The sequence below is a fragment of the Spermophilus citellus genome (assembly GCF_964194105.1).
Source record: "Spermophilus citellus genome assembly, chromosome: 1".
NCBI lineage: Eukaryota > Metazoa > Chordata > Mammalia > Rodentia > Sciuridae > Spermophilus > Spermophilus citellus.
The window spans coordinates 216,167,327-216,180,021 of record NC_138182.1 but is presented as its reverse complement, the minus strand read 5'-3'; the positions used below and the strand labels follow the sequence as shown (position 1 = coordinate 216,180,021).

Sequence of the window (12,695 nt, the reverse complement as noted above, 5' to 3'; positions counted from 1 at the left end):
GAAGAGCACGTTAATAGTACTGCCCTGATCTTTGTAGCAGGCTACTCGCCCCTTCTAGTTTCTGTGCCGCCGGCTGAGGCGGTTTTTTCCACAGGTCAGAAAGTAGGGAACTAGCTTCGGGCATTTTCGTTTTCCTTTCCTTCCTCTACACCGCCGGCAGGTTCTCCAGCACTCCCGTCGCGTTCTTAAGTACTCTTCCCTCCGGCGCATCAGACAAAGCCCGGTGAGGCAGGCGCGCGCCGCTGGCCACAGCGACTGGAGAAGGGACCGCACCGCCACGCGCTCGGAGCCCAAGGGACGCGGCGAGCGCGTCCCCGCCGCTTCCTTCCCTCCCTACTTTTCCCTTTCCTCCCTCCAGGCCCGGCCCCTCGGCCCTGCGACTGGAATGCGCCTGCGTAGAAGCTGCCCTCTCCCTCCTCCTTTGCCGCCCTTCCTTCCCTCCGCCCGTCCTCTCCTACCCCGCCTTCCTTTCTCTCTTGGGTTTCACTAACTGAGTGCTCCAGGTAGTGAGCAGTTCAATTTCCCCACTACCCCGCCCCTCTTCCTCCTCTCCTCCCCACCCCTCGCGGCTCCTGCCGGGTGGAGGATGAAGCGGCTGCAGTGGCCCCAGCCCCAGCCCCAGCAGCGGCACCGACTGTGGCTGCGGTGGGGGTGGCCGGAACTGGGGTGGTGAAGAAGCGGCGGCGGCGGCGGCTGAAGGAGCAGCAGCCGTCTCAGTCGCTTTCCCTGGGCTTCCCTTCCTCTTTACTGAAGCCAGGAAGTTTTCCGCTTTTGTGCATGTGTGTGCGTGAGTGTGGGTGTGTAAGGTGAGGTTTGGGTGGCGTTTGTGCTGGCGCTGGGTTTTTTGCCCACTTCGCTTCCCGTATCCCAGGCTGCTCCCGATCTTGGGCTGTGGCCCGAAGAGGGGGCGCGGCGGCGGACTCTCTCCTTTTGTTGTTGTTTCCTCCGCCTAGGGAGCTGAAGTGGGGACGCGTCTGGGTGGGGCGGCTCGGAGCCGGGGCCTACTGGCCCCCGGGGCTCCGGGGCAGGCAGGGTAGGCAGGGTAGAGCGGGCTTCAACATGATGGCGGCCGAGGCCGGCAGTGAGGAAGGCGGCCCGGTGACTGCCGGAGCAGGAGGCGGTGCAGCAGCGGGCTCCAGCGCCTATCCGGCAGTGTGTCGGGTGAAGATACCCGCGGCCTTGCCCGTGGCAGCTGCCCCCTATCCTGGGCTAGTGGAGGCTGGAGTGGCCGCGACTCTGGGTGGCGGAGCTGCTTTGGGGTCAGGGTTCCTAGGAGCCGGGTCCGTTGCGGGGGTACTCGGGGGAGCTGGACTGACAGGGGGAGGCGCTGCTGCTGGCGTGGCTGGTGCTACTGCTGCTGCCGGACCTGGTGGAGAGATGGCTCTCACCAAGGGGACCATTTCATTGCCTTCTGAGACCCTCGGGCCAATCGGCGGATTTCCCCCTCTGCCGCCGCCGCCTCAGCTGCCCAGTTTGGGCGCGGGCCTTGGCACAGTGGACGAAGGTGACTCTCTGGATGGACCAGAATACGAGGAGGAAGAGGTGGCCATACCGCTGACTGCTCCTCCAACTAACCAGTAAGTCATGATTTCTGTTCTTGGATTGGAGTAGATGGCTCCAGGCAAGAAGTGGGAATAGACTAAAGCCTACCTTGTTCTTTCAGCTGTGATATGTTCGGAAAAGTTTTGAAGCTTCAGGTTTCATGGATCGGAATTTAATTTGATCAGTAATCTCCCCTACAGGCATACTCCCTGGCGTTTTCGTGTATTTATTGCTCCTCTGGGAAAATGTAAAAATTTAAGATGGGAAGAAATGTGTATCTAGTGAGAATCAGATATGGGTTTACCCCTCCCAAACTGAGGTGGTGTCCCAGGATTCAGCCCAGCCTGTAGCTATTAAGGCAGTCACAGCCTATAATAACCTGTGTTTGTTCCCCGTCGAAGCTGGATGTTTAGTGAGAAACTAAAGTATAAATAATGAAATGAGTGTTAATAAAATTTGGAAAACGCTTTGGTCAGAATGCTTTCTTTTTGTTAAACTGCAAATCCCAGCTTCTGTCTACCAAAATCACTAAAAGTGATTCAGAAGTGCTTCGATTACTTATGAGAAATCAGAAAAAAAAAAGTTGTGTGAATTACACATATGATTAAGGCCCTACACTTCCAACAATGTTTGTAACTTGTTCTATGGAATTTCTGTTTATTAGTATTTGTGTAATACTTTTACATTGAGACTTTGTAAATACAAATTGAAGAAAACCAATAACTAATGGTGCTTCTCTTCAGCACTTTTTGTTGGTGGGCAATATAGTATTCCATTTGAAACTTAATTTTGATAGTTTACTTCAGAACATACAGGACAAATCACTTTTGTATGAGGTAGAACCTATTCCTTACATCTACTCTTCATAAATGACACTAGGTATGTATTTATAAAGGTGGGCCTCCATGAGAAGAAAATGTTGAGATGTGATGTGGTAGTATGCAACACTTGCTTGATACATCAGTTTTTAAATTAATATTAAGAAAATATTCTATTAGGAAAAAAAGATTTGGTTCATATGGACAATTCAAAAGATTTTTTTATAAGCTTCTTTAGAGGATTTAGAAAGGACTTAAAAACTAATTAGGAAAAGATTCTGTAATAATCATTTTTTACTTAAGGCTATACTTTTTGATAATTAAGGTGGAAAGTAATCTTATTTATGCCAGCCATGGTATAGAAATGTTGTATTCCTTTTATGTTATTCAACAGTTTATTTTTTTGATCTAATTTTGTTCCAGCATATATTTGTGTATTGCATACTTTCCTGGGAATGTTCTGGAAGTGTTCAAAATTCCATTTTTACACACCTTACAGTTACACAAATACTTATTAAATGCCCAGTACATGCTTAGTACTGTGGTTATAATAAACAGAATGCTGCTTCTAATATTGAAAGGATGTAGTCTTGTGTCATTTCATAACTGAATTGGCTTGGGAATATTTAGCATTATAGTTCTTACATTGTTTTTAATAGACTTTTTTAGAGAAGTTTTCGGTTTACAGCAAAATTGAGTGGAAAGTACAAAGTGTTCCCATTAGCTTTTTAATAATAGACCTGATTGAGTACTTAGGAAAAATTGTGTTTGTGAGAATTTCATTAGGTGACACTTTTATCATTATATATATTTAGGAATAAGAATAAAATTGGTATGACTATATTGGAATTGCTAATGTTATAAAAAGTACTCTCCATTTCTAGTATTTATTTTTTCCAGTGCTGGAAATCAAACCTCATGCTTTCTTTGCTCATACCAGGCAAAAAGCTCTACCCACTGGGATACATCACCATCCTATTTTCTAATGTAGTTATAAAATTTTGTCATTCAGAAATACAAATTTCCTCTTCTCTCTCTTTTAAAAAAATATGTGCCTTAGATATCAACCCAGAATTCTTGGAGGCAATAAAGTGTAGTTGTTAAGCATGCAGATTGTGAAGTTGGTCAAGATTTGGGATGGAATTTTGTCTGTGTTACTTGATGGATGATTTGGAAATGCTAGTGTTCACATCTGTAAAATAGGGTTAATAATGGTACCTCTCTTATGGTTATTTTTAAGATTTAATGAGAATTCTGAACTATTCAGCACAGTGCCTGGTACATAGTTAAGTGTCCTAATAAATAAGCAGTCCCCCCAAATAACAGTAATATAAGTTTATTGTCAATAGATTGCTTACTAATTCTTTTGTTAGAACATCTTCTTTATTAATAGCTATTTAATTATTTTGAGATAAGGGCTCAGTATATTGCCCAGCCTGGCCTCAAACTCCTGAGTTAAAGTTACCTTCCTGCCCATTCTCTCAAGTAACTGGGACTACAGGTGCTATACCACACTGGCTCAGAGAGCTGTTTTAGAGAATGTTTTGAACTCCAAAGACAAGCCTACCATGATTGATTTTATTTAAAACTTTATTTTAATTTTATAAGGGCTTCCAGCAAAAGGTAAAACATTTCTAGAAGTGACATTCAAATGTTCTATATAAATTTTTATTTTTATATGGAAGGAAACAGACTTGACAACTTGTTTAAATAATGTCAACTTTTGTAGAAAGAATTGAAGAAGTGTTCTTGGATTAAATAAATATTTGACTACTAATAACTGATCATTTTAGTTATTGATAGCGTGGTATTACAAAGGTGTAGGTCACATTATTGAGAACTAATAGTTTGATAGACTAGGGTTCTCTGGTCAGGAAAATGTTTAACCTTGTTTTCAGCTGGTTTTGTGCTGTTGAACTCGAGAGTCCAGTGGCAGTCTGTAGACCGATCAATGGAAATATATTAACACTATTAGTATTTCATAGCCTGTCTGTGTGCATGATGCATCATTAGTCTCATGCTTATTACTAAGCATTTTCATGAGTTTGGTTAAGGCTGGAAGTGTTTGTGTAAGTTTAACTATTATTTTAAAAAATATCTTCCTTTTTCAAGTTTTTTGAAATAAAAAAAAAATTCTCCCTGTATTTTTTTTTTCTGCTGTGAAAATTTCTGTATCTAAAACTGCTGGCATTTCTTTTTCAATAGAAAGAAAGTTTAAATTAAAGGACTTTGTCAGTGGTACTCTGTAATTTTATGGAACTTTTTCATAGTCCTTGTTACTTTTCTATAGGACTGAAGGGTGATGATAAATAGGAATTGTTCTCCTAGTGTACCTTTAATAATTTAGAGATTTTTGAACTGTTAGCCTGGAGTACCAGAGGCCTTTGATGAGAATCCAACCCACAGATATATATTGTTTGCTTTTAGTCTACTTGGAATATTTAGTAATTAGTTGCCATCTTTTAAAAATAAGAAGATGTCACATTTAAGAAGTCTTAATTTTTGTAACCTCTTGAAAAGTCACAGGACGTGGCTATACCTGGTGGCTGTTCCTGATTGAGAGTAGATTGTTAGAGCTGAGTAGTGGTTGCCAGTTTTATATGGGTAGTTGGCTCTCCATTTTGCTGTAGTTTCCACCAGGCATGCTTTGCCTTTGATATTGTTTGCCTGGCATCTGGCTTAGGTCTTGCCCTGGACCTAATAATATTCAGGCATGTAAAGCCTGTGTCCTTAAAGAAGAGAAAACAGAATTATAATAGCTTCTTTTTTTTCCTTAAAAATAATTTTACTGTCTTTATAAAAGTAAAATCATGCTTAATTAAGTTAAATAATTGTTGAAGGTTAATGTTAGGACATGTAGCATTCATTAACTTTGTTACTGATTTCATTATAAGTATGGGTGAGTCATTGTTTCTTAATAAAAGTAATGGTGAGAATTGCAAAGATTAGTTATGGACAGAGTAGCTGCTGACCAGGACTCAAGATAATTTTACTGTATTTGTATAAGTGGTAGAGGTGCTTCAGGGGTTAAGGCAATGAGTAAAATGCTCCCTTTCTTAATGAGTCCCTCTTCCAGCGAAGTTTTAATTCTAGTAGGAGGAAGTTAAGTAAACCAATAACTACTATATTAAAGCTAGAGTAAGGTTAATATCATAACTGAATTATGAGCAAAGGGAATGGGGGCTAAAATAAGAAATTTATATAATTAAAATAGATTCATTGAGGGAAAGTAGCAGATATAGTTTTCCTGCTGCTTAATTTATTTTCTAAATAAGAGATTATAGGTTCTGATTTCCTTTGCCTAAGGATTATATCGGGTCAAAAAGAATTATGAGTTAAATGAGTGTAATAAGCTTTTGGTCCTTAGTGAGGAGTAGTCTCTGCTGAACTTTACCTGTGTTATAGAGGGAGGTTAAAGAGGGTACCTGTAGTTACTGAGGTACAGAGCAAAACTGAAGGCTACGATTGTTCTGAATGATTGGTAAGCTACTCTGGGTAAACTAGGCAAACTTTCTTGATTGAAAAAGAACAAGGACAGCCATAAATCAGGAAGAAAAGAGGGAAAACAAAGAGCAGTCCTTTCTGGTTGTTTTACTTCTATTTCTTTACTGGTCTCATTAGAGAAAAGAACAGAATGCCTTCAACAACACTACAGTACACCAAACAGTAACTTCAGTAGGGGAAATATTTATTATAATTTGCAGTAGGAATTACTACTGACCTTTTTTTTTTTAAATTGTAGATGGACACAATACCTCTATTTTATTTGTTAGTTTGTGTGTGGTTTAGGGGATTGAACCCAGTGCCTCATGCATGCTAGGCAAGTGCTCTACCACTGAGCCACAACCCTGGACCCAAGTGACCTTTTTTTGTTGCTTACTACCTAACAGGAAATATTCTTTTCGCTTTACTTGTTTTGGATATCTGTTGTTGCATAACTTTCCAAAACTTATTTGCAAAACCACCAACAATTATTTATTTATTTTTAATTATAAAATTCAGGCAAGGCTTGATGGTGACTGTTCCACCTGTCATCTTTTGGCTATAATTCCAAGACAGCTTCTTAACTCATAAAGCTGGTGCCTCAGCTGTGATGGCTTTTAAAGCTGGTGGGTAGCTGGGCATTTTACTGGACATTTCTTCTCTTTCTTCCCTCCCTCTAGCCTCTACATTTAAAGAAATGTGGGCTTTTTAATAGCAAGAAACATTCTAAGAGAACAAGAACATGTTCTTAAAGAATAAACCCCAGTGTGCTAATACTTACCAAACCTCTGTATTCCTCGTGCTTGCTAATGTTTCAATGGCCAATGCTAGTCCTATGATCCTTTGGAAATTTAGTGTGGGAGGTGACTATATAAGAACACAAATACGGGAGGTGAGATTTCTTGAGGTCAATTAAAGGTAGTGTACCACATGTATTATTCATTTGTATGTATTGCAGGATCATATTAGATATTAGTGGGAAGACTGGGATGGGAGAAAGGACAAATATAAGTTCCTTCCTTAGCCCCAGCATGATAAGTTGTCTTTCATTACATGAATCATATCACAACAATAGATGTTATCTTTTGGCTACCATTATCTTAGTTTTAAACCAAAAATATCATCAGGATACTGGATATGGTTTGTTGTAGATATTTGTTTGATGGGTGTGTTATCTCCAAATCACCTGCAATATAATTCAGTTTGGGGCTAAGTTAAAAATAATTGTTACTAGGTACAACTTAATGATAACATCTTCATATATCTTATCTCAGCAGAGTTTGTGGTATAATTTTAGTCATTTTAGTGATTATATGATTTAATGAGTAAAAAATGAACACTACATGACAAAATTATAAGAACATATAGGATTACTTAAAATGTGGGATTATTCTGAGAAATTAGATGATAAGAATTAATCTATAGACACATTGTACAGGTAAGTTTTATAAATTCAGAGTATATTTGTTGTAGAGTTGAAGGAATGAAAGACAGTAAATGAAAGAATGATGTTGAAATTTCATACTATAATCGTAATTAGAATTTTTATAAAGTTTGATTACCTTTTGATATGCATTTTAGTGATTGAGGGAACACTTATTGCCCAAGTTTGGAAGCTGACTGAGGTAGAATAGCTTGCTTAAATTCACATAGCATGGAAGTGGTAGAACTGAGATAGACTTTTGTTCTCATATTTTTTCCGCTGTGTCTAGATTTGGGTAAAATTTATAATCAAGTTTTTTTTTTCTTCCATTTTTGAAGGGACTAGAAGGCAAAGGCCTACTACCCTGCATTTGCTGATCATTTTCTAGATGTCAGGCTTTTACATAAATATCTTATTCAGTTCTTATAACTTGATATCTTATTCAGTTCTTTTAGTTGACAAATATTATCTTAATATTTAATATTGAGAAAACTGTAATGGAAATGGAATCCTAATGCAAATACAGGTTGAGTATCTCTTATCTTAAATGCTTGGGATGAGAAGTGTTTCAGATTCTGGAATATTTGCATAGACTTTACCAGTTGAGCATCCCAAATTTGAAATCTGAATGAATTTCAAGTTTTCAGATTGGATATGCTCAATATGTACTATGCTTTTTCCTTTGCTTTGTTCCCTTTCAGTACATAGAATACCTCACATATATGTATGTATACCATACAAAACAGTATACAGCAGGGTTGGTAGTCAGTTGGGTGTTAGGGACTATATTATGTCCCCCCCTCCCATTATAGATTGAATATCCAACCCTCAATGTGACTGTATTTGAATATAGGTAATTAAGGTTAATGGGATCATAAAGTATAGCTCACAATTCCAATAGGACTGGTCTCCTTATAAGAAGAAACACAGGGGTGTGCATGCACAAAGAAAAGGTCATGTGAGGACACTGAGAAAGCTATAATCTGCCAGCAAAGGAGGGACGCCTTTGGAGAAATTGACTCTGCTGGCACTTTGATCTTTCAACTTCCAGCCTCCAGAACTGTGAAAAAAATTTTTTTTTTCTGTTCTTTAAACCTTTCAGACTGTAGCATTTTGCTATGGCAGCCTGCACTGACTAATACATGGATAATTTTGCATATTTAAGTATGGATTTGGATAATTTTGGAACAGATTAAATACAGCTACTACTTGAATAGAGTTCTCACTGTAGAAAAGGAAACCTTGTCTTACTTTACCTTCTTTTTTTATGAGTCAGTGCCTTATATCTCTTGGCTATAGCTGTGTTGAAAGATGGAAAGCTTATTTAAATTCATATCTGTTTTTTTAGGAAGATCTTTACACATGACTGTGGTAGCTATGGAAAATCCTATGGATGAGATATCACTCTAGCAAGTTTTCTGTACTTATTGAGTGTTTCTTGTAATAACATTCAATATTACTTTTAATATTTACTTTTAACATCATTAATTATTAACTTACTTTTAATATTATTTTCAATATTTGAAAAAAATTTCTTTCTCTAATATGTCTGTGTCAAGCTTAGGGAAAGACTTAGAGATCTCAACTCTTTTTGTCTTTTTTGTAGGTATAACTCTCTAGACTGGATTCTTACTTCAGACATATAATAAAACGGTATCCCTCTTCTGTCCTTGTTTGTCTATTTAAATATTGATCTCAATTTTTAAATTAAGCTTTTTCTTTTTAGATAGTTATCAATTCCATGCAGTTTAAAGAAATAATCAAGACATGTATCCTTCACTCATTTTACCTCAGTGGTAACATCTTGTGTAACTGTAAAAGTGCAATGTTAAAACCAGGAAATTGACATTGATAAAATGCACTTCTTCAGATTTTGCTCATTTTATACATTCACTTGAGTGTGTGCATGCATTTGCATGTGGTGTATTTAGTACTGTGTAGTTTTATTACATCTGTAGATTCATGTAATCATCGTCATATTAGAGGTACAGGAAAATTTCATCACCACTAGGATCCCTTGTGCCGTACTTCTATAACAAATTTTCTCTACTTCTCTCCCTTCTAACCCCTGGCTATCAATAATCTGCTGCTCATTTTGTCATTTAAAAATGGTTGTATAAATTGACCATGGAATATGTAACCTTTTGGGTTGTCATTAGTCACTCAGCATAATTTCATCTAAATTTTTTTATGTATTAAAACTTTGCTCCTTTTCATTGCTGAGTAGTATTCCACGATTATGGATGTACCACAGTTTGTTTAACTTTATTTGGACCTCTTCCAGTTTTGGTTACTATTTAATTTATGTGTAAGTTTTATGTGAATATAAGCACAAGTTTTTCATTCTTTCGGATAAATGCCCAAGAGCATGTTCACTTTTATAAGAAATTGCCAATCTGTTTTCTAAAATGGCTATGTCCTTTTACAGTCCCACCAGCAATGTATGAATGATTCATTTTTTTCTGTATCTTCACCAGCATTTGATATTGTCATCATTGTTTTAGTCATTCTGATATATGTTTAGTGATATCTCATTGTGGTTTTGATCTTCATTTTTCTCATGATTGCTAATGTTGAAAATCTTTTCACATGCTCATTAACTCTTGTATGTACATACATCCTCTTTGCTAAATGTCTGTTCCTGTATTTTGCTCATTTTCCAATAGGATTTTTTTTTAGTGCTGAATTTTAATAGTTCTTTATAAATTCCAAATATTAGTCCTTTGTTGCATATGTACTTTGCAAATATTTTCTTCCAGTCTGTAGCTTGTCTTTTTTACCTTTTAGTTCTTAATAGAGCCTTTTGTAGAACAAATAGTTTTATTTTGATGAGGCCTAATATATCAGGTTTTCCTTTAATGGATTGTGTTTTTAGAGGTAAGTCTAAGAACTCTTTGCTTTTAGAGGTAATTTCAAAGAATTTTTTGCCTTGATTAGATCTCAAATATTTTCTCCTGTTTTTACTGTTTCTAAAAGTTATATAGTTTTGTTTTATAGTAAGTTCATGATCCATAATAAGTTAATTTTTGTATAAAATATGAGGTTCAAATTGAGGTTCACTTTTTTTGCCTACTATAGTTAAATTGCTCTAGCACCATTTGTTGAAAAAGCAAGTATCCTTCCTCATTTGTTCTTGCACTTTTGTTAAAAATCAGTTGGGCATATTTGTGTGGGTCTACCTTTTGATTTTCTGTTCTGTTCCATGAATCTGTGTGTCTCCATGTACTAACTAATACAGTAGTCTGCATTTACCCTGTTTCACTTTCCTCATTTTTATTTTTCATCAGCTGTGGTCCAAAATACTAAATTGAAAATTCCACAAGTTAATAATTCATCAAGTATTAAATAACTTTTTTAAAGTATATTGTTATAATTGTTCTATTTTGCCATTTGTTATTGTTGTTAATTTCTCAGTGTGTCAATTTGTAAATTACACTTATCATAGGTAGAGAAAAACATACTATATATAGGCTTCAGTGTTGTCTTTGGTTTCAGTTACCCACTGGGGGTCTTACCATATATCCTCTGATATGGGGGGACTACTGTATCACACTTGATTACTATTGTTATTATGTATAATGTCAAGTGGAGTGATTTCTTCCCTTTATACTTTTTCATTATGTGTTAGTATTTTAGTGATGTTGCCTTTACATTTAAGTTTTAAAACATGCTATTCCATGTTTACAAAATCTTTGCTGAGATTCCTTTAGGAATTGCATTGATTTATGGATGATGTTTTGCAGAATTGATGTCTTTATTGTCATGGGTACACATGGGATGTGTGCCTTCATGTATTTCTCTAAGTCTTGTTTTTTTTTAAATGAACATTTTTTAATTTTCAGTATATAAATCTTGTAATCTTTTGCTAAATTTATATTTAATCTGTTTATTTTATTTGAAATGTTTTGTAAATGTTATTGTGTTTTAATTTTAGTTTCCACATGCTCATAGTATATAGAATGTCATAAAAAACGCAATTGGTTTTTGTATTTTGGTCTTTTATCTTGCAGTCTTGCCAAGCTTACCTTTTAGTTCCTAGAATTTTTAGATTCCATGGGATTTTCTATACAATCATGTCACCTGTAAATGTGGAAGTTTTCTTTGTTTCTGATGTGTGTGCCCATGTTGGATAAGAGTGGTGAGAGTGGAAATCCATGCCATGGTTTGTTAGTTGTCTTAAATAGAAAGGATTTAGTGTTCAACCATTAAGCATATGATGTTAACTATAGGCTTGTAGTTTATGTAGTTGGTAGGGGCTCTTTATCAGGTTGAGGTAGGTCACTTTCTTCTGCTCTTCTGAGAGTTTTTATTATGAATGGTTTGTTGGATTTTGTCAGATGTTTTTCCTGAGTCACTTTTTATGAGCAAATGATTTTTTTTTTTAAGCTGGTTGATGTGGATTTTTGAATGTTAAGCCAGCTTGCATATCTGGAATGAATCCTACACGGTCATGGTATATAATCCTTTTCAAAGATTGCTGAATTCAGGTTCCTGATAACATGTTGAGGATTTTTTTTGTCTTAAGTTCAAGAGAGATACTGGTCTATTAGTTTCCTCCGTATGTCTTTCACTGGTTTCAGTATTTGAACTATACTGACCTAATAATATAATGTAGGAAGTTTTCCTTCCTCTTCTAGTTCTTTGAAGAATTTATGAACTATTTATTAAGTGTTCTTTAAATATTTGGTTAAATTCACCAGTGAGACCATCTGGGCCTGTGGGTTGTTTTTTTTTTTTTTTTTTTTTTTTTTTTGTATTTTGGTCTTTGCTCCTCCCCCACTTTTTAAAAGGTTTTAAATTATGAATTCATTATTTTAATTGTTACATGGCTACTCATCTATTTTGTTCTAGTTGAATTTTTAAGTTGTGGTTTTTGAGGAAATTGACTTATTTCCATTTATTTAATTTGTGAGCTTAGAGTTGTTTGTAATATTCACTAATTATTCTTTTAATGACTGCAGTTTATATGGTGATACCCCTTTTTGTTCCTCATGTTGTTAATTTGTATCTTCTCTCCTTTTGACAGTCTTGCTAAAGGTTTATTAGTTTTAATATTGATAGACCATGGCTTCAGTCTGCCTTTTTATACTTTATTTTCTATATCTGTTCTTCATTTCTCCTTATTTAAACATTTGTTAGGATTACATACTGACTTATCTAGAGTGTTTTTGGATGTATCATTTTGCAATATTTTCTTAGTGGTTGTCCTGAATATTAAAGTGTATACATAATTACCACAGTCTACTGGCATAAACATTTTATTTGAAAATGTTTAGATACATATATACATGCATTCTGAAAGGTTATCTCAGGCAATACAGGAAGAAACTTTGTTGTCTCTGTACAAGCATTTACTAAGTGATGGAAATAACTTTCTTAAAGTTGAATGGGAAGCAATGATAGGCCTTTTTTTTTTTTTTGCTTTGTTT

At 36.4% G+C, this 12,695-nt stretch overlaps 1 protein-coding gene across 4 annotated transcripts in view; it reads left to right on the top strand.

Moving 5' to 3' along the window:
* Positions 1-366: 366 nt before the first annotated feature.
* Positions 367-12,695, top strand: part of RASA1 (RAS p21 protein activator 1) — a 106,698-nt gene continuing 94,369 nt past the window's right edge. For all 4 annotated transcript variants that reach the window (XR_014022077.1, XM_081294930.1, XM_081294931.1 and 1 more), the window contains exon 1: positions 367-1,577. Coding sequence is in view for 3 of the 4 variants with exons in the window: in XM_081294930.1 (XP_081151056.1) it covers positions 1,060-1,577 (518 nt within the window). In the remaining variant the exon portion in view is untranslated. The remainder of the gene's footprint in view (positions 1,578-12,695) is intronic.